This window comes from Aptenodytes forsteri, unplaced genomic scaffold, assembly GCF_000699145.1.
Source record: "Aptenodytes forsteri isolate BGI_AS27 unplaced genomic scaffold, ASM69914v1 Scaffold92, whole genome shotgun sequence".
NCBI lineage: Eukaryota > Metazoa > Chordata > Aves > Sphenisciformes > Spheniscidae > Aptenodytes > Aptenodytes forsteri.
The window spans coordinates 3,130,829-3,153,301 of record NW_008794581.1 but is presented as its reverse complement, the minus strand read 5'-3'; the positions used below and the strand labels follow the sequence as shown (position 1 = coordinate 3,153,301).

The 22,473-nt window shown below is 37.5% G+C and overlaps 1 protein-coding gene across 1 annotated transcript in view; it reads left to right on the top strand.

Moving 5' to 3' along the window:
* The first annotated feature begins 4,716 nt into the window (after positions 1-4,716).
* Positions 4,717-22,473, top strand: part of KIF2A (kinesin family member 2A) — a 36,457-nt gene continuing 18,700 nt past the window's right edge. The window contains exons 1-13 of the mRNA XM_009272499.2: positions 4,717-4,809; positions 6,124-6,243; positions 6,666-6,720; positions 8,763-8,885; positions 9,453-9,553; positions 12,135-12,230; positions 13,021-13,075; positions 16,377-16,539; positions 19,897-19,987; positions 20,131-20,194; positions 20,666-20,757; positions 21,000-21,142; positions 21,881-22,085. Coding sequence (XP_009270774.1) covers positions 4,732-4,809; positions 6,124-6,243; positions 6,666-6,720; positions 8,763-8,885; positions 9,453-9,553; positions 12,135-12,230; positions 13,021-13,075; positions 16,377-16,539; positions 19,897-19,987; positions 20,131-20,194; positions 20,666-20,757; positions 21,000-21,142; positions 21,881-22,085 — 1,386 coding nt within the window. The 5' untranslated portion in view covers positions 4,717-4,731. The remainder of the gene's footprint in view (positions 4,810-6,123; positions 6,244-6,665; positions 6,721-8,762; positions 8,886-9,452; positions 9,554-12,134; positions 12,231-13,020; positions 13,076-16,376; positions 16,540-19,896; positions 19,988-20,130; positions 20,195-20,665; positions 20,758-20,999; positions 21,143-21,880; positions 22,086-22,473) is intronic.

Here is a 22,473-nt window from a genome sequence, read left to right as displayed (position 1 = left end):
TTTAAGGGATGGATAGCTTCTGTTGCAGTGGTCATCCTCAGCAAGGCTCTGTAGCAGATGTTAAATTTTTGTTCATCTGTGAAACATCTACTGTTGATGCACTTAGAAAAACTAAGTGCTCGGCTGACTGGACCACTGCCTGAGCTAATATAACACATTTGTGCTCCTAAAGAAGTGGCAAGTTCAGAGGATGTAACATAAGCTGTGAGTTTCCTTTACTGAATGTTGAGTCCGTTAACATTGCCATAGCCTGGTCCTGCTAAAAATAATTGCCTGGGTTTGAGCTGGCAAGGCCTAAACAACTGTATGATGGTCACAGGGTAACACTGCCGGGCTGGGTTCTGCTACTGTTTTTTGGGGAGGAATGAGAGGGTCATAGTGGAAATTATGAACCTTTATTCTCCATGGCCTGATCCAGAGCCTGCGTGTAAATTTTTAATTATTACAGCTCAAAGATATTTCTAAGACTTCACAAAACTTTTGCGTGAGAAGTGTGAGTACAGTGTGTTTTTGGGCGGGTGCACTTTGATTATGTGGAAGGGTGGGGAAGGCTGTGGTCTTCTTCCAGCCTTATTTCTTGAGTCACTTGGGAGAGCGCAAAAGGGTTTGAGTAACATGTCAGCCAGTGCTGTAGCCCAGACTGTAATTTAGAAAACACCAACCCATATTTGACACTGATAACTTAGGTTTCTGAAAAGTATTAGGAAGATGAAAAGGCCGTGGTTTTAGTACTGTCATTGATCACTGCTTCAAAATTGTGGTAGTTTTGAGAAATTCCGCAGGCAGAAAATGTTCAGTTTGCTTAGAGGTAAGGATCTAAGTACAGCTGGGTACTTGTGAGCAGTTGCCATTGCTACCTGGGTTGAGGGTTAGTTAAAATGTTTGATTTAGCACTGGTTATTTGCTTTTGCTGCTGCTTTCTGAATCTTTTTCTGCACCAATAGCTCACTAGGGACTCTTACAACAGAGGGGATTTATCTGCTATTTTCTGCAGATGCTTGCTTTCTTCTGTTTGTCAAATGTTCATCACATGACTAAGAAGAGAGGGAATGGAGAGTTTATGTTCTTCACTTTTATTGATTAGAGTGAGAATATCGTAACATACGTGTATTTACGGTAATTGTAAAGTGTTGTCTTCACATACGTTGATGTTGTCTTACTGCTGTATTTGCAGCAATATTTTCTGCATGCTCTAGTCAGTAGGAGATAAGCCAGATGCGACACACTGTATGACAGAACATATTTACACAAATAATAGCCTTTTCAAATAAATTCTCCATTAGTTTTGAGCACTATAGCAATGGAGCGACTTCCCAGAAAAAGTTTTGCCTGTGCTGTGAATTCTAATCACGTGAGGAGAGGCATTAGAAATTAAAGAAATGCCGAGTGAAGAGTCAGTGTATCAGCACTATGGCTCTACTTTCTTTTGTGAGATGTGTGTGAAGATAGTCTTTCTCGAGTCAGTTGTTCCTTTTTCAGTTTGCCACAACGCACATTTGTTTTTACATGGACATGTTTACATTTCAAATTTTGTTACCAACCCTAGAAAATGCACCAGAAATCAGGAATGTTGCCTTCCACCACTCTCTGCAGATTGATTTGGCTCTTATGCTTCAGCATTTGCAGCTTGGTCTTGCTTTATATGCTAGACAAGGTTTATGCCAGCCTAATTGGTTGCTGGCATTCCTGAATTTCACAGCTGCTGTATTCAGCTGTGTACTAGAAAAATATAATGGAATACTGTTTGAGGAGAGCAAGAGGCAATTGTAAAGATGTAAATGTGCTTTCTGGCAGTTCAATAACATGTAAACTTTTAGTAACACAGAGAATTTTTAGGAACAGATTGTATGGGTACATTGCCAGTTTAACCATTATAGTATACGTTTTCTATTTAAGCCGAGAATATTTGGAAGATGGACATAACTTTTATTTTTGTTCATGTTTTTTTTTATTCAGTCCTGACTTTCTTGGCCAGGGAGCAGATGAAGTCTGGCACAGAGATGGAAGATTTATTGTGATTCTTTTGTTACAGCATGCTGGCTTGCTGTGTTTGTGAGAGGGTTCAGTATTTTCTATTAATTCATAAGCCTGCTTTGATCTCTTTTCACTTCTTATGGCAAAGATTAAACCTTTTAAAATTATTATTCATTCTCTGTCAAAAGCAACAGAGCACAGGAGCAAGTAATAGGACTTATGGTGGCTCTGAAACTAACATAGGTTTCAGCTGCGAATAGTGCTTTTCTTCAAAATTTGTAAAAGCTGGTAACGTGCTAAAGATTATTATAATATTGCACAGAATATGTTTCCCTAAACTTGTATTTTTCATATATCAGTTTTCTCTTGATTCTGGATTGACGGCTGGGCCAAGCCTTAAAACAGTAGCAAAAGATTATACCAATGTAAGCTTGAGGAGTTGTCCAGTTCCCGCAGCGATGAAAAGTTTGTGTGTCCTTGCGGTCCCAGCATGCTGTTTGTAGGAGTGGCAGGAGTGGCACTGCTACAGGAAGACAGTGGCTTCTGTTGCTACTTTACCAACAGACCAGGTAGCTAATTGAAACAGAGTGTTCTTGCATAAAATTAAGTCCCTAGAGGTCGTTAAATGCAGCAAAAGAATAATGGAGAGGTTTATTGAGGACCTTGCATAAAGAAAACTTGCACAAAAATGCTTGTCCAAGGAAATGGGGTGAGGGAGCATGCTCGGTGCGTCTGCTTCAGCCCCACCACCAGCAGAACTCGGGCAGGGTCCCGAGGGCAGGATGCGTGCCTGCACAACGTCCTTTGGGTGACGGGAAAGGGGGGAGCGCCCGTGCATGGAGGGGAGAGCATGGCATTGATCCCTGCCCGCACATCTCCTGCCGGCAGCGCCTTGGTGGGGAATCCAGACCAGACCATCCCTGCGTGCAGCCAGGGCGCCTGGGAGAACGGTGCTCAGGAAGCACAAATGGAAGGGTTTGTTCAGACAAAACACGGGTCAGGGAAATAAAAACTAGCAAATGCTAGAGGAAAGGAACCAAGTGAAGCAAAGGGGGAGGCTTGCTTTTTTGGGTAAAAAAAACTGCTTAACCTTTAGTGGTGGAGTGAATCTTATGCTTTGGGCAAGGACAAGTGCAGAGGTTAGAAATGTGTATCTAATGTACCTTGCTGGTGAGGCAAGCATCGCAAATGTGAAAGCAGTGCTGCCCAGGGCTGCCGGCTGCTCTGCGAGTCCCCTGAGAGCTACGCCTTGCCTGAGTTTCAGTTAGTCTCTTCCCCTGCACCATATAGTAGAGTACACAGATTTGCTGTTACCTTCCGTGACACTTCCCCGTAGCCTCTCTTTTTGCTTAATTTTAACTAGGTGTGAATGTTTAGGCAGCCTTTGCAATAAAAGAAATATTAACAGTATACATTTGTTACTTGCACTGTTAGGTGAGATAATTTGGGATATCAGTCAGGTTTTTCTTCCTTTCTGTCCCTCAGCAGGCCCTAAGAGGCTTAGACTGACTGTATAAAAACATTAACTCTGGAAAACTGTCAAATTATGACTGAAGTGGCTAAAACAGAAGTTTGAAACAATCGGTGGAGGAAAAAACTGGAGTGGATTTGGGCGGTTGGGAGCTTTAGGAAAGGAGAAGAGAAGGTGCAAGCTGGAGGAGACCCAGACCAGAGCAGGTGTGTAAGGACCGTGCTATCTTTCGCCCCTAAGTGGGTGCCTGGCAGCAGCAGCGTATGCACAGACTGCTCCAGGATAGTCGCTCGTGCTTTGGGAGCTGCACGTGGCCCTTGGGCACCTGGGGGGTGGCTCGGGGCGGGTGAAGTGAGGGATTGCTTGTTCGTGCTATGGCTTGTTAAAAGCGGGTGTTAGAGGAGCAGTTGCATTGGACTCATGTTCTCTAGAAACCCCAATTCTTGGTACTCTTAGGGCAAAGCACAAATGTGAAGTCAATGTGTCACCTGGGTCTTGATCCTTTTTTGTCAGTGTATGGCTGCTCTGTTCTTCCAGTTGCTCCTTGCTAACATGTGTAGGATATAGGACATAAAAAAATTGCAGTACGCTACATATTTAAGAAGAAATATCCTTATTCCTACTGAAAGTTTACTGGTTTTATTGTACTTTATGGGGGCCTGCTGGCTTTGGGTCTTTCACTGGAGAAGTCAAAGCAACGGCACCTTAACTCCAGCTCAGCAGTCTGTGTTAACAGTTTTTTTTTAAATGATGATTTGTATTATTGTTGCAGGCAATCTAATTTTAGTTGAATTACCAACTGATTGGATGCCCATAAGAAATGGACGTCAGAATACAATTTCAGGGGGCTTCACTCCTGTGTTGGGACATGTAATGTTGTATCAGCCTAGAAGGGGGACAAACAAGCCTTCGTGGAGTGCAACTCAGGAGACTTTACCGCCCGTGGGAGACTCGTGGTATTGGGAGTTTTCTTCTCTCAGGAAAGAGAGTCTCAGTGGTGCGGCTTTCACATGGTGTTTTGTTTACTTACCACTGTTTTCTGTTCATTGAGTTTTTCGCTTGTATGCTGACTGTCTCGTTAGAGCCTCTGCTGGTGGATCAGGTCTGAGCCACTTCACAATGTGTGGCCAGGAATCATCTTCTATTTATCACCTTTTTTTTAACCCTCTTCTTCCTGCCTCTCACTGCGTGTCTCAGTGCAGGGATGAAAATAACTTCTGGAAAATTTTTCCACCAGTTAATAAATGATCATTTGTGTTTGCTTTCTAGGCCGAATTCACCAAGCTATGGTAACATCCCTAAATGAAGATAATGAAAGCGTAACAGTTGAATGGATTGAAAATGGAGATACTAAAGGCAAAGAGGTAAACTCAATTATTTTAGAACTTTTCTCTTTTAAAGATGTGTAATCTGCATGAATATTACTTTGGAATTCGCACTGGAAACAAAGAGAAAATATAAATCTTAATTTACTTCATGATTCTTTGGTTACCGAATGTTTTGCATGGGAGCTGTTGGGCAGATGCTGGTTTCTGTTGTATTAAATTTGACTTCCTGAGCTCTGTGTCATGGCTTTTAAATAGTTCTTTTCATCTGTTGATTTTGAACCAGATTACAAAGGCTGACCTTGTTATCTTCTTTTTACAAGTAGAAAAATCAAATTTTTGAGGGGGAGAATGACTTACAGTTCAGTCAGGAACCTAGTGGGAGAACTAGATTAGAAATCTTTTTGTGTTTGTATCATCGAGGAATTGAACTACTAGTTTGTTTGCTTATTTATTTATTTTTGGCAATAATTTTCCAGCCTTGCTTTCCTTGAGAAACTGTGTCTTTGTGTGTAACGTTTCTCTATCCCCTCTTCTTTTAAGTTTTGGACCATGTTAGCCAGTTTCAGCTGAGATTTGGAGAAGCATCTCAGAAATAATTACACTTCACCGGTTTTGTGAAAACACAGGAAAAAGAAAAAAATAATTGTGAGAATGTCCTGGTGATCTCATCAGCTGAGCTCATCCGTCTGAACACACAGAATCCATACAGTAGTGAGGTCTTTGAAAGGTCCAGCCAGGGGAAATGGCAGTCTATAGAGACCAAAGCTGTTTAAGATTTTTAGGAAACCAAGTTTCAATAGATCTGAAGCCAGCTATTTTTAGGATCCTGCCCCTTGCACCCTTACATTTTATGGCATTTTGAACGAGGAACACTTACAAGAAAAAAAACAGCATGGTAAATTTAACATGGTTTCAACTGCATTTTTATTTTTTGGGTGGTTGTAATTAATCTGTTTCTTTTGCACTGTCTGAGAAATTTCAAATAACTGAGATCTCTTTCTTTTTATGTTACAAAATGTCTTTCATATTCTGCAGTAATTGTCAAATTACCACAGTAATACTGGGTACTTCTGTTTTTATTTAATCACTTTACAAGATTATCAATATCTATTGGTCATTTTTAGTTCATCCCTTTTCTGAAGGGTGTGTTTTCACCTAATGAGAAGACCAAAGCTTACGATGTTTTTAGTGAACATAAAGTAAGATAATTCAGGTTATAGAATTAACAAATTGTGGGCTAAAAAACACTAAATATATTTACTGTTTATTCTCAAACATAACAGGAGAAATGGAGAGAACAATGAATATTGTCCTAAGACTCATAAATGCGTTTTATATTCTTTTACACAGATTGACTTGGAGAGCATATTTTCACTTAATCCAGATCTTGCTCCTGATGAAGATATTGAACCTAGTCCAGAGACACCACCACCACCTACTCCATCAGCCAAAATAAACAAAATTGTGAAGGTTGGTAATACCTGTGCAGCATGTTCATGTTAAACTTGCAGTACTCCCATACATGTTGTTATGCTTGAATTTTAAACTTCAACTTTTGTGTCTGAGGAGCTACTTGATAACTGTGTTCCTTTCTTTTTTCCTATGGTGAATAGGGGTTTCTAAAAATTTTCTAAGAACAGGTTTGGCAGAGAGGGATTTGGGGACTAATATCTATAACTAAATATATCTCAGGGAAAAATACAGAAAAGGTTTTGGACGTTGTTTTGAAACACTATGTATAGTTCAAGCAGTCTTCACCCTAGACTCTTCGGAGAGGGGTTTGGCAGCAATCACCTCTCTGTATTGTTGATGTCGTGTTATTTTCATTCACTGGAAAGAAGCAGAGGTGGGGCTGCAAGGTGGTTGCATAACAGAGATTTCTTTCTTTATAGAGTCGACGAACTGTGGCACCTATTAAGAATGACACACCTGCCAGAGATAACAGAGGTAAACGTTATCTCTTTCCATTTCAAGGAAGTAAAAAATATGGGAACATTTTAACCTCCTGCTCATCTAACATTCTTTAATAGTTCTGCATTTCTAATTCGGTATGTATGCATGTGGCATGTAAAAGACGTGGTACATCATTCCTCAAATTATTCCTATGTATATTCAGGAATTCATACTGTACGAACAGTATTTATATGCAAGTTTAAGCAATACAGCATTAGGAAAGTTAAGCTGAATGAACTGAAGGTGCAAAAATTTTAAGTTAATTAATTGTGCTACATTAAATCATGTGTGGACTTTTCCAAGCTAAAGCATCCTCAATTTGCTCCAGCTTAATTGAGTGTTTCAATATACACTAAGTAGTGCACTTAAAATTCTTATGCTTTCAATTTTTTAGCTTGGTTTTGTAACAGTCTGCGTGTAAACATTTGTTCAAAGAGTATTTAAGCCCTATGAGTTATTTCTCACTCTACAGTTAATAGCGAAAAATCTACAAAAAATGCTGAAATACCACAGGGGGATAGGTGAAAATTATGTATTGGATGAATACAGATGTAATGCATCTATAACATGAGAAAGAATAGTTACTGCTTATTGTTTTCATTTTCTCTCGTGCGTTAAACTTAACTAACTTGTACTGATGATGATGATGATTCTTCTTCCAAACATTAATCTGCTGTCATTAATTCAGACGAGATTCCAGTCCATCTGTTTAAACTTGAAAAGCAAGTGGGCTTGCATATCTTTGTAAGTGTTCAGACTCTTCTCATGGACAATTGGGACCACTTTCTCCCTTCTGCCATTTGCCTCTGGGGGTGTTAAACAAATTGGAAATCTCATGAGGAGGGGATAATTTTTTCCGAACTAATTTGGTTTAAATTTGAGACATTTTATTGATGGGCTCTCCTCACATCCATAGATGTTGTCATTTGTAGTAAATGGTCTGTTTGGTATGGAATAACCCTGTAACTTGTATTTTGATAGGTCCTATGCATCTTACTATTCACAGTTGGCCTAAGTATTTGTTTTTTGTTGGCCTTGTGATTAAGCTTTTCTCAGCACACTGTCTTGTTTAGTGTAGCCAATTTATGCTATAAACTAGATCTCTTACCGTATTTTGAATGATCTGGGCATTTGTGTTGTCTATCCCATTCGATATCTGCTTCCGTAGTTGTCTCCATGTTGCACAGAGAGCTGGCCTTCGTCTGGAATGTCATCTCTAGGCTGCTAATCAAAGCTGATACCTTCACTTTCATACTCTTCTGGCAGATTCCGTTAGGAACGTGTGCAGGAAAGGGGCCCACTGAAGCAGAGCTGCTTGAAGCAACTCTTTCAAAAACAGTTTAAAACATTCAGCTCTACCAAAGAGGCTTGCATGCTCACCACTCCCACTGCATTCACTGGAAACAGACATCACTGCATCTTCAGAAATTGGCATCCTTAGCACATACAGAAATAATGCATAAGTTTAGATGTATTGATTGTATCTGTATCACTTTCAGTAAAGTGTCAAAAAGGTTTGTTTCTTACATTCACAGACTGAGCTGCACTTTGCTGCCTTTCATTTGTATCCCTCTGCTCCTCCAGAGATCACAGGCTCAATGGGGTGGGACCATTTTGTAATATCTAGAGAATGTGAAACAGTGGGGCTTCTTTTCTTACTTGGTTTTTGGGTATAATCACAATATAAATAAAATTTCAGCATTTTAAGCTTCAGGACAGCATATCTCCAAGTACACACTTCATTCTATGCACATAACAAGTTGTACTGATTCTGTAGTAGACTATTTAAAAATATGCACATGCAGCATCAGTACTTAATAATTATGTTGTGTTGGTGTATAACACTAGGAAGAAAAGGCTGCATACCAAATGTCTTTATTAATAGACTTTCTACATGTACGGCTCCCCCTCACCCCCAATCGGTCGTTGTGTCTGGAAAGGGGCCTTGTTTTATCTCGTCATAACAAAGCATTTGAGAATCGGGTAGAAATGTTACTATTCCACGTCCAGATGAGCTTTGTGCTTTTCCTTTGCAGTGGTTGGTTCTGCACGTGCGCGACCTACTCAGCTTCCTGAGCAGTCTTCCTCCTCTCAACAGAATGGTAGTGTTTCAGATATATCTCCAGTTCAAGCTGCAAAAAAGGAATTTGGACCCCCTTGTATGTAAACCGTGTATAAAGGATTCGTTCGTTCTGGGCGTTACATGTACATTCTCTTGGATTATGTTGTTGTCCATAAATGACAAATGGTCTACATGCGCAGTTGTCTGTAGGCTTCCTCGAGAAGCTTTGTCAGAGAGCTGTGGCTGAACAAATGTTCACTTCTGTCATAGTTGTGCTAGTATTTGGAATTTGTTTTTCCTTTATCTTTTTTTAACCATGGCAGTGTGTTTTTTTTTTTTTAATTTGCCTGGGCTTTCTTTTAATTCAAACCAAGAGATCACATGTATCTGTCCAAATATTTTTTGTTGGTCATTGTCCTTATATTTTTGATCATGTAATTATTGTCCCATTCCCATGATTTTTTTCTAATTCATTCATTTTATAAATTTTAAAAATTAAATTGCCGTAATTATTCTGTACTAATACTGATTTGCTTGAAAAGATAGTTGATGTAAATAAATGCATTCTAATTATTGATAAATTAATATAATTGAAATGTTACAGTGTAAATACTAAATTAATGCAACACTGAAAATATTTTAAAATTATATCATTTTCTTTAAGCACGTAGAAAATCTAATTGTGTAAAAGAGGTTGAAAAATTGCAAGAGAAACGTGAAAAAAGAAGGTTACAGCAGCAGGAACTTAGAGAAAAAAGAGCTCAGGTTAGTATTTTTAGCTCGGATGGAAAACGTATGTCAGCAAGAGAAGTAGTTTGCAAAATCATTGTGCTTTTTTCCGTCTTTAATAATTTTTATGAAATGTAATAATCCTGAAGTTAAATGTTTTCGTCCTATGTACAAGTTTGATAAATATTTTGGTGCTTGGTTGCATTGCTCTGATAACTATTACTTTAGACAGTTTTTCCCCTCTTTTTCTTCCTACAGAAATAAGTGCTTATAATTGCTTATCTTGCTGTGTGTTCTTTAAAGATCAAGTACTGATAATAGCTATTTTTTAGGGAAAACATATTGTTGAAAATAATCAAACCTTTGGCTTTTAGATAGGGCTGTTATTCTACAGGAGGTATTACAACATTGTGATAAATTGTTTTTTATGATCCTTGATGCTTTGTGGGAGATGTATTTGAGGCTGAAGTTTGAACAGTGACTTTTTTTTCTTTAAACCTGTCTATGCATTTATAATTTAGCTTTGCATCATGCAAGCCATTTGGCAGCAAGTTGTTAGAAACTTGTGTGAAAGAAATGAAGTTGCTAATCCTGTGAGAAAAATCTTTTAATATTAAGTGACTTTCTGTCACAGTGGTGTAAAAGCTTTTGCAAAACTAGTACAGTAATCTTGTTGGCAGCCCTGTGCGTATGTGTTAGTCTCTCTAAAGAGATACTACCAATCCGCTACTGACATGAGAAGTACCACCACCAAGTAAATAATTCAGGCAATTTACTTCATGGTTTAATGATGTTCCTAAGTTGACCTAAAATAACCTGTGTTGAATTCATGTTCTCTAATTTCCATCCATTTACACAAATGCAAAACATTACTATGTCTTTATGTGTAAGAAACAAATATTTTTTGCTTTATATATTGAAATTCTTTGATGTGGTACTACACTTAAAATTTTCTTTTTATTGCTTTTGTGAAGACTCCGTTTGCATCTGAGTCTTAAACTTCTGTATCATAGAATCATAGAATGGTTTGGGTTGGAACAGACCTTTACAGGTCACCTAGTCCACCGCCCCTGCAATGAGCAGGGACATCTTCAACTAGATCAGGTTGCTCAGAGCCCCTGTCCAACCTGACCTTGAGTGTTTCCAGGGATGGGGCATCCACCACCTCTCTGGGCAACCTGTTCTAGTGTTTCATCACCCTCAGCGTAAAAAATTTCTTCCTCCTTTCTTTCTTCTGCATGAGGAAGTTCTGTTTGTCTTGGTGACTTGTATGTATCTGTGCTTTGTGTTGCTTTGTGTATTCTGTTGTTGTTGTTGTGAAATGCAGCAATGATTAGCCAAGCACTGTCTTCTAGTGGGCAAGACCTTTAAACAGGGTTTGAAGAATATTAGGCAAACACTTCTTCCGTAATAAGCAATACCCCATTCTGAATGTTAGAAGGAAACATTTCAGCAGGAAAACATTTTGTATGGACTTACTGTCAGCAGTTTTTAGTTCACTGTAGTCAGGTTGAACAACATCAAGGTACAGTCAACTTCTGACTACCAGGGCACAGTTTTATCTGAGGTGAGGATCGGCTGTGTCACATGTGCAGAGACACGAGCGGGCTCCATTTCAGCTTGTTAACCCCAATGCAGTGCTTTGTAAGAGTGCCTACACTGTTTCCGCAACCAGCTGTGATCTAGAAGGAGTTTTATATCATTTGTGGGGAGCCATGCAAAGGTTAATAAGGTCTGAGCACCAGAGCTGGCTATGCATGGCATCATCAGCATGTCCTGAAATGGTGTAAAAACTGACAGTCGTGGGGAGAATTGACGGGAAGGACATTTGAGCAATTTAGCAGAGAACCAACTTGGCTCACAGTGGGCTCAGGCTTACCGAGGCTTGGAGGGACTTTGTGCATGGTCTCTTACGTGTCCATTCACTCTGGTACTGATGCTCCATGTTTAGGGACGGGAGGGCTTCTGAGCCTGGATTTAGCCTACTGTGTATCCTTGGGATTGCTTCTGCTTTTTGGGGGTGTCTAGGAGTGTTAGAAGAGTTTCCAGTGCATCCAAGTAGCTGTAGGGGTTAACATAGGGGCAGTGGTAGGATCAGCCTCCTTTAAGCAACTCGGATCCAGCAGGGCTGTGTTTAGAGCAGCTGGGGTGCCTGCACTGTCCTCTGCGGGGTGTTTTGTACCTCTGTAATGCAGTGTATCCATTCGTCTGTTGGACCGCCTTATCTCAGATTAAGAAGTGTTGATTATACGTGCTGTCTGGTGTTATGCGGCTGTTCGGAGATCTTTCTTATTGTGAAGATTCTGGCAAAGGCGGGAGCCATTTCTGTTTCTTGAGTAGACTGTTAATGAGTCCTCAACTAAAAAGTATTCTCTATTACATGCTGACCAAAACCATGAAATAGAAGGCATGTAATTGCTTTGCTTTATTATCAGTAAATTAGCTACATCAGAATGGAAAAAGGCATTAAACTTGCGTTTGAGACATTTCTGGTGTTTTGGAGAAAAAATAAGATTTCAGTTAATGTGTATTTTTCTTATAAATAAATATAGAGATACTGAAATTAGTCCATTTCAGGAAAAAAGTATATTAGAAATTCTGTTGCTTACTTCCCTAGGATGTTGATGCTACAAACCCAAATTATGAAATTATGTGTATGATAAGAGATTTCAGGGGAAGTTTAGATTATAGACCACTGACAACTGCAGATCCTGTAAGTACCCCAGCAACGTGGAAGCTTTTTATTCTTCTGTATTTTTGCTATGTGTTTTCAATTTTTTCGATATTACTTCCATCTGTAAACAAGAAAAATAAGTAGTTTAATATATATTAGTATTCTTTATAACATGGATTTATTTTTTCAGTAATTTGATACTGAAATTAGCAGTTGTTGAAAGTCCTAGGTTACTAAATTATTGTTAATTATGTTATGTCATTTAAATACCTTTTGACTGTAAAATAATACCAATATGTACTAAGTAGTCACTCAGCCTCTGTATTGTAAATTTTCCTGGGATTCTTGGGGATGTGCACACAAAACCGTTAAGCTTCTCTGAAAAACCCTATTGGGTATAAAGATTAATATTTGATCTTTGAAGGTGATGAGGGCCTTTGATTTGCAGAGAAGTCAGAGGAGCAGAATCCTTAAATGATGGAGGTTATCAGATCTCTGTGGAAATCAGAGATTGTGATAATTTCTGTCAACAGTGTTATCTACTCTGTTAGAGCTGGATTTACTTGCAGTGTTCCAAGATGTACCTGGTACTGTACAGGATTAGATCACTGTTTGCAGGGAGTTTTGTTAATGTGTGGTTCTCCCATTTGGGTTCTTGGCTATTGTGTAGACATGAGGGGCTTTTACATGTTCAGATGACTCACTGTCTTGGAAATTTCTCTTTGTTTAAATGATTGGTTAATTAATTCAAGAATAGAAGTAAAATGACGTAAAACATTGTATAACTGGAATTGGGGTATAGTTCACTGAAAGATTGTTTCCTTTGCAGATTGATGAGCACAGGATATGTGTTTGTGTACGAAAACGACCGCTCAATAAAAAAGGTATGACCATTTAAGATTTTGCTGAATTTTTTTCTCTGAAAAGCTGCTTCTATTAGGATTATTTGTATTAAAGAGATCTAGAAATAATGATCAAAGATGGAACTCTGTTATATACTAGACAATATGATGTGACAGACCCAGAAAATTCATAGACTCGTCATAACCTGGATAAAGATGAGGAGAAAAGTAGTTTAACTGTCACCATTTCATGGACTGGGAGCTGAGAAGTGCAGAGAGACTGCAAACTTTTTATCCAGGGTTATCTAGGATGTATTTAGTTGATCTGGGAATTAATTCTACTGTAATTTCTTCAGTATTCTTACATTGTGTTAGGATCACCATTCTTTTAAACTATCCTTTAAGTGATCTCCTGAGCAGAGAGCTACCCAATGAAAACTTTCCTAGACATTTTTTGTACATGTACTTTTATACTTTCAAGTGGTCTTGAATCAGACATCAAGGCAGCAATTCAGGTGCTTAAACACTTGTATCTTATGACATGCCTGGTGACCAAGCATGTCCAAGACGTCCTTGCGGGGCTAGTGGATTACAGAGAAACTGGAGACTTGTATCCCCTGGAGCTGCTGCTCAGGACTGGGCAAGATACCCCAGGGCATATGAAATGCCACTAAAAACCTGTTAGGTACTGGAATGACTCCCTAGTGACTTTTTTTATATATGATTAGTATTACAACTTTTTTTCTTACTGCCTGCTCACCAGACTGGAGTCTGTATTGCAAAAAAAAAAGTTCAGGTTTTCAACTCCAGTTCAATCCCAATCTTCCTATGAAGTTCTTTACATTCAGTGGGAAGTTAAGAATGCAAATGCTTCTGGATTGCAGCCTCTCTTGAATCCAGCGCTTAAGTAAGCTGACTTCCATTTTGAAAGATGTTTCTTTCCTTCTCTTTCTGTTATATTTTGTTTAGCTAAAGGACTCAAAGAACATCGCTCTGACTCTGAAACAACATGGGATGCATTTATTATTTTTGTATTGTCAGAACTACACATTGAGGATTATCTGGAGCGTATCCAGAGGAAAATGGGAGAACTGTATGGGAAAGGGAAAACATATGTTGATACCAGTATATAGTTAGTTTTTGTCTTATTTTCTCCCTCCACGTTGCTGCTTCCCCTACTTAATTTTTTTCTTCATTTTTACTTCTACTGTTTTCTTATTCCCTGTATTTTTTCTTTTGTTGATCTGAAAGGAATGCGTAATCTCAAAAATTCGTTAATTGAAACTATTTTGCACAACCCATTTAATAAGGGCATTCAACATACAAGTCTGGTAGCAGTTGAATTTCTGTTTCAGCATTGGAGGTTATCGTTAATAAAATATGACTTAGAAATCTGATACATTTGGGGGAAACGTCACCTTCTACCTGCGCTGGAGGTGAACAAAGTGAAATTACAGTAAATGAGAGCAAGTTCTCAGGGGGCATGAGTTGGGATTCAGAAGTAGGATTTGATTTTGTGAAAGTTACATATCTTAGGTTTTAGTGGTTTGGAGCTATTAAAAAAATAGTTGAGGTGCTTGTAGGAAAATGAGTGTCTAAGTAACAATGAAGTTGGTACTAAAGTTACTTTGCATTTTTAAGAATAAGATATAGTAAAAAGGTATTAATGAAATAATCTATGGGATGACCCATAGAGATAATCTTGTACCCACATGATACAATCTTCTGAAAACACGCACTTCATAAGAAACAGTATTTCTCATGCCACTTTTTAAAATTGAAGAGTATAAAAGAATGAAAGATACTAGTGTGTAACCCCCAAAGAGAAAAAATAAAAATAGTTTGTTTTGTCAGTCTCACAAACACAGAAGTATCACCAAAATCTTTGGGTGTTCTCAGCACCAATCGTTCTGTGGATTGACTTTGCAGGAAGTAGGTGTTCAGATTGACATTTTAAGATTTTATTTCAGTCACATATATTTACAATTGAGAAATGTATGGTGGGTTTCAGAGACGCTATTCCAAATTTTCATCAGCAAGGAATACAGGTCGTCATAACAAATAGCTGGGAGCAGGTAAATATCTGATTACAAACAATCATTTAAGAAAAATCAGCTTTTGACTGCTTAAACTAAAAAGCTTTTGCTGCAAAGAATTGACCTTCATATATGTCTTTTCACCACTGTTCCTTATTTCTTCTCTGTGATTACTGCAGAATAATTGCATTTTATTTTATTGCAGTGCAGTTGAAAAATTGGTTATATAGTGACTTAAATGCATATTTCTGTTGGTGTGTAATGTCATGCAGTGGTAACCGTTGTACTGTTTGATCAGTATGTTAACTGATGAAAAGATTTCTGTTTGATTGTATAAAGCCACATCAAATTCTTGAACTGCATGCCTTAAGAAATTTTACATGGAAATGCAAGTAGGACACATTAGGATCCTGACTGTACACACAAAGGATCTTTATTTTTGTCCATATCATGGATCACTGGCTTCTCTGTTTTGCTGACTCATATCTCATACAACAATTAGCAATAAATTGTAGTGCTGTGTAGTAATTATAACCTGGGAACTCACTACTGAAATTGCATCTAGATGGCTTTTGTTCACTCCCAGTGATAGGAAGGATCGTTAGCATTTTCAGCTTTTTCTGTTTACAAGATAATTTTTAGAAAGGATTTTACTTAAGAGAAATTCTATATTAAAGATGTATACTTTAGGTTCTGGGAGGAATACACAAATGAAAATGTCTGTGTAGAATGAAAGCAAAATTTTTCTTTTTGAAAGCTGTGAACATATGACTATAACGTTAAGGATTTAGGGAAAATAAAAAGACAAAATTTTAAAATAAAGCAGATTATCATAAGGATATTAATTTCTTTGTGTTTTTGACAGCCCAAGCAGAATAGGACTTCAGTGTCCAGTTTCTCCAGTAGAGAAGTTATGTATAAAAACTCAAAGAATATGGCAGTAATCTGTAAAACAGTATAGAAGCCCTGAGGAAAAAGAACTCAAATCCATGGAAAGTGTTATTGTAGAATACATAACAAGCTACGATGATAGTGCTATGATTGATGATGTTAGTTTTTCTAATCAACTTTGTACAACCTCTCTTTTAATTTCTAGCAATTGGTAGGGTAGGATGACTAGACTTCCAAAACAAAATCTCTTACTTAGCAGATTACTATGTAGGTATCAGAAGCCTAAATCCATTGCAGTGTTGTTACTTGGAGGAGCTGTGTTATCTGAGATGTTACAAGAGTGTAAACAATGAAAAAATGTAAAAAATAATGATGTGTTTCTAGTTAAATATATATATATTTCACTTATTTTATAGAAACTTTAATGAAAGACCTTGATGTAATAACAATTCCTAGTAAAGATGTTGTGATGGTACATGAACCAAAACAAAAGGTGGATTTAACAAGGTACCTAGAAAACCAAACTTTTCGATTTGATTATGCCTTTGATGACACGGCTCCTAATGAAATGGTTTACAGGTATGTGTATATGCTTTTTTTTTTGGTGAATCTTTTTTCTCATGTATCTCGCATGTCAATAACTGTGGGCTTACCTTGGTCATGGACTTTACTCCTATTCTCTGTGTTACTAGATATGTATATTGCTACCTCCATTCTTTTGCCTGTTTACTTTTGTTTTAACTCTTTATCTGGAATTCTTCACCTGCAATATGATGTCCACCTCCGTTGACCTCAGTCCTGCTCTCAGTCCTCCTCCAAGCCCTGCTGGTTTCCAGGTGCTAGTGTGTATTGCCCGCCTGCTCAGCTACTGAATTTTTGAACAACTTCATGAGCTCTCCATTTGCCTCAGGGTTATTGTCTTATTAATTAGTGTGTGCAGCACCTGAGGAACCTGAGTCATGGCTTTTGGTCTTCAGGAAACTTGGAAGAAAAGGACAGCCCCAGCCCCAAAGAGCTTGCAGTTTGAATGTAAGATATTTAACAGATGGAAACAAATCAGGAGAGGGTGGGGAAAGAGTACAAAGAAAGCAAAAGAGGTTATATTGCTGTATTGCTGAGATACCTGAGCTGGCTTGGCTTCTGGAAGCAACATGGAGGTGCGTGGAGCTAAGTTATCGTGCTCAAAATGCTGAATCTTTCTGATATAAAAACCAACAGCAACAAATACACACATTCCCTTTCAGCCCCAAGGTATTTGGATCTCCATTTTCTTGTTTATTCTTCTGTTTCACTTCCACAGCTGGCCCAGAATAATGCACACCATGCTTTTAAAAACATGTTTAGAAGTAGCCGGTTACCTTGTAAAAGTCACTAAATGGGTAGATACAGTAGCAGGCAAGGTTAGACACCACAACAAGTCGTAATCTTGGTACGCAGTCTAAATCCTGTGAAGCTTTTTGCAAGGGATATTGATATTAGAAAGGAATTTGATGAAGGTAATTTTCTTTATGCTTGGAAATGCTTCCCGTAGCCTTAAGGAGTAGTGACAGAGAAATATTTTAATTCTCATTTTTAATCCAACAGCTAGGAAGTGAAAGTTAGCATCGTATCCTGATAATGTTGGACACTAACATCCTGTCAGCGTATAACAGAAAATTCATAGCAAAAGAATTATTACAAGGCCTTGAAAATTAAAACTTCTGTCTTATGCTTGATAGGAGGAGAAGGGTGGCGGACGGAAAATCTGTATAGTCTGTTAGTTTACACTAACAAAAGACTTGTAAACAGCCAAGCTGTGGCTTTGGAGATTTCTATCTCTAATGGTTGTCTACTGGTAGCATCTTTCCGTTCTCAATACTGAGGAGCTGCGGGAGAGCGATGTAGCTGGTGATGCGTGCCTCTTGCAATAGTTCTTCTCCGGCTTAACAACCAGTTCTTTTAATCTCCCTCCTTCCTGTTACTTATCTTTGCGAGCGTAGTGTTTAAATGTGAGGGGTGTTTTGGCATAAAATGTTGTTATATTTTTGTATTCAGTTTCCTCCGGGCAATTTTTATTAGTTACGTAATTAGTGGTAATATGGGAAGATATTGAAAGATGGTTGTATTCATACTGAAATATACACATACTTCCAGTCTGTGTAGCAGTACAGGCTTTTTCCTTCTCCCTCATATGGCACAATAATTATTATTACTTGAAAGGCAGTCTGCTTCAAGGTCTCCTGTAATAACAGAAGTAAGAGCAAGATAGGTGTCATCATCTGCTGTCACCAGAACTTTGGGGTCACAGTGGGGAGAAAAATAGTGTGGCAACTTACTCCAGTTTTCTCCAGTATGCTAAAATTACTCACTGTATTTCTAAACTGAAAAATGTTCTTCAGTTTGAAGGAAAAAAAGTACTACTCTTTTGTTAAAATTATTATTTTGCTTACGCTATATTTTAAGTATTTTTGAATTCATGAGCCGCAACACTGAGTTGCAAGTTTTCATTAATATCAAAATACACTCACTAGTTTGAATGGATATGCCTTTTGAATTTTAAAGGAGAACCAGAGTTTACATTTCTGGAATATCAAGATTGCAAATAAAGGTTCTAGTAAAAGTAAAGTTGGACTGTTTTGACATGGTACCATTTGGAGTTGTATAATGCTTTATGAAAACTTTTCTAGATAAGTTTGTATTTTGCCTTACTTTAAAATAGGCATAACTAAGTCCCTTTTTTATAAATCAGCAAAATAAATAATTTCAAACTCAGTTAAACAGAGGTAATGGAGTGTGCTTCTTAGGTGGATAGGCTTTGTGAAATTTTGTATTTTATATATAAAAAGAACAAACACCAAAATATGGGAATATCCTCTTGAGGACAAAGCAAGTATATGTTTAGAGGAAGCAAAAAAGAAAGACTAAGGCTCATGAGGAGCCATCTGGTATATTTTTGATGAAAATTCAAGATTCAGTTAAACTTAGATTTTTGCATAACCCTTGGCTGCTCAATGGCTCGGTCTTACCCATATTATTTTTGTAAGCAATCTTGTGTTTGGTCCAAAGTGGAATGAAAGGAAGTTGTAATACCTTAGTGTTTCTGTAAACAATTGTTCCTGTTTCTGTCACTTAAAGGTACTTTATGTGTAAACACCTGGAAGAAGTTTAGAAAGAGAGACTTTTGCATAGATACTGTTACCTCCATTGGTAACCCTCCATTAGGTTACCCTTTCCTTTTGGAGTTTTTCATGAAATAATGGTGATAAGCAGCCGAAGTAGGAGCGATAACTCTATGTTTTTTAAGGTAAAATTAATTCTCTAAAATAGAAAAATGATACGTTAGATAATATTTTTTGACACATCAAATAATACTTCAGGGATAACTAGATTTTTCCATTCTGAAGAGCTTGGATATATATGTTTTCCTGAGCCTTTTCTCAGTGTATGTATGTTCTCAAAATGTTAAGACGTGCAATGTTTTGGCCACCTGTCTTCTAAATTTAATCTTGGAAGCTGATTTGTGGAGGAAAAAAACAAAACCAAAACTATAGCAGAATTTTAGTATTGTCAAAACCTAAGTATTTATCTGCTCCACTGTCCTACTTCCATGTCTTCTAACGCTGTCTTCTTTAGGGAGCTCCAAACTCCACATAGTAAGCTGTGCTGTGTTGCATCATTAAAACAATAAAATTATTTTTCTTAGGGTTTAAAGAAGGATAATGTAGTTGTAACATAAATGGGAGAGACCTTGTAGCTTTTATATGATTGTTTGGGATATTTTAATGCTTTAGAACTGGTAGTCTCTTTAGTTCAGGAATTAATGTGGAGATGTCCTTTGGCCTCTCAAAGTACAGGACCAGCTTTGTCACTTTGGGCCTTAAAATTTATAGTATCCTTGTGGTAGTAGCATCTTCAAGTAATTCAGTTTCTTAAGTACTGTTGTTTTTTGCATTTAAGGTTTACAGCTCGACCATTAGTGGAGACCATATTTGAAAGGGGAATGGCCACTTGTTTTGCATATGGGCAAACAGGCAGTGGAAAAACCCATGTAAGTATTTCTTCTACATGTCAGCAATACACTTCTTTTTATGTACGATACACTTAGATAAATTCTAATAAGTAACAAATTCATAAGTTACAGTTCTGTGATCTTTATAGTGTATTTTTGTCTTGTCTTTTTTTTTAATTTAGACTATGGGTGGTGACTTTTCAGGAAAGAACCAAGATTGTTCTAAAGGAATATATGCACTTGCAGGTGAGACTTTATTGGTCTGTTGGCTTTTTGCAAATTAGTTGAGATCAATAAATTTTCTACTCCCTGTTGTACAAACATAAGTGTCTACATATTTTGCATTACAGTGGAGCTTTGGTAACATCAAAAGTAGTTCTAGATGTATATTCTTTACACAGTAAAGTAATGTATATGTGTATATATATTGTATCTATATGTACATATATGTACATATCTATATGTATATATAGATTATTTCAAAAAATGTAATAAATATAATGGATGATTAATTAAGTTTATAATTTTGGGGTCTTCTGCATCTTCCGATGTAATGTGGCAGTTAAAACTGCAGTGTTTCAGACTTGGTTGACTGACTATTGCTTATACTTGCAAAATATGAGAGATGCTGTAAAATAGACTGTTATGCATTAATGAGTCTTCACTAAATGAAAATACATAACGAGATTTCTTTTTATTCTGGAAATGTATTCACAGCTCGAGATGTCTTTTTAATGCTAAAGAAGCCAAACTATAAGAAGTTAGAACTTCAAGTATATGCAACATTTTTTGAGATCTACAGTGGTAAGGTAGGTACCTGATCTTTCTTTGAGGAAAGGGGAATTTCTCTTGCACAAACAAGATTTTGAGCTTATCCCATAAAAGATTTTTTTCTTTTTTGTACTGAAAGCTTTCTTTCAAATAATTATTTACACTTCCCTTCCAATCATGTTTTTCCATGGAATGCTTTGCATATTTTGGTACGGGATTTGAAATAAAAGTGTGTTTTCAAGCTCCTCTTTAACTGTTCTGTTTTCCCCCCCTCCCTAAGGTTTTTGACTTGTTGAACAGGAAGACAAAATTAAGAGTGTTAGAAGATGGTAAACAGCAAGTCCAGGTGGTGGGATTACAGGAACGGGAAGTCAAATGTGTTGAAGATGTTCTTAAGCTTATTGAAATAGGCAACAGCTGCAGGTATCTCCCATAGCTTCCACCAGTTCTTCATTGTACAGTAAAGAATCGGAACAAGATTCTTTTGGGGTCTCTTCATAGTGATGGCTTTTAAATGTGCAGTGCGGTTTTTGATGATGTTGGCTGCAAGTAAGGAATCTGCCTACCTTTTGAATAAAGATATTTAGATTTTCTCTGTCTCCTAGAGAGAAATAAGAACTGATTTTTCTGCAGGATGTGAACTGCATGCATTATGTAACCAGCTTACTGACTAAAATTCACATCTTTTATAATCTGGAATACTGCCAGATTCTTCAGTTCTAAAAGGCCTTGATATGTAGTGACAGATGTTAAGTATAAAAGTTTGGGTTTTTTTAAGAATCCAGCTTCATTGTTTTTAAAATTAGCCTTGTGCATAGACTGCTGCCTGATAAGATAAAAATACCATCAGCATTTTACATGTAAGCTCTTTGATAATCTGAAATCTTTGAAGATCTGATTATTCTTGCTTTTAAAAGGGGGGTAAAATGTTACTGATCTTCCATTTCTGTTTGCAGAGATGGAAAAAGAGGTATAATTGTACTATGTACATCCAATTATTGGGGTGGTATTTCTAGTGTCCACATGAACTTTAGACATGCTGTCAACACATGTAAGAAAATACAGAACTCTGCCCTGAAAAAACTACTGAGGTTAGTGTGTTTAACATGTATGGTCCTTCGCCTGTTCATATGTCCTTCCCTTCTCTCCTTTTGTTTAAAGGACATCTGGCCAGACATCTGCAAATGCACACTCATCTCGAAGCCATGCAGTATTTCAGATTATTCTCAGAAGGAAAGGGAAATTGCATGGTAAATTTTCTCTGATTGATTTGGCTGGCAATGAAAGAGGAGCAGATACTTCCAGTGCAGATAGGCAGACGCGACTGGAAGGCGCGGAAATTAACAAGAGCCTTTTAGCACTCAAGGTAACTGAAATGTTTCCATTGCCTTTGAGTAGGTGGAAGCCTTCTACATGTAAAAGCAATGACTATTAAAACCAGTGTTTTTGCAGGCTTTGCTTGTCTACATTGTCTGCTGGTGTGACAGGTAAAATAATGTATTGATTTTTCCTCTAAATGCCTGAAGGAACACTTGGTAATTACCAAGTAGAAACATTGCAGAAACATTGTGCTATCAACGTGCATGTAGTTTAAAAAAAAAAAAACCCTCAACAAAAGATCCCCAGTGGTTGAATTTGAAGACTTTTTTGATATATATCTAAAATGGGAGGGCAGATGAATTACTTTGGTACTCAAAGTCTGAAATACTAACTGGAAATACTCTCACTAATCTCAGTATTTATGCCTTTTTTCT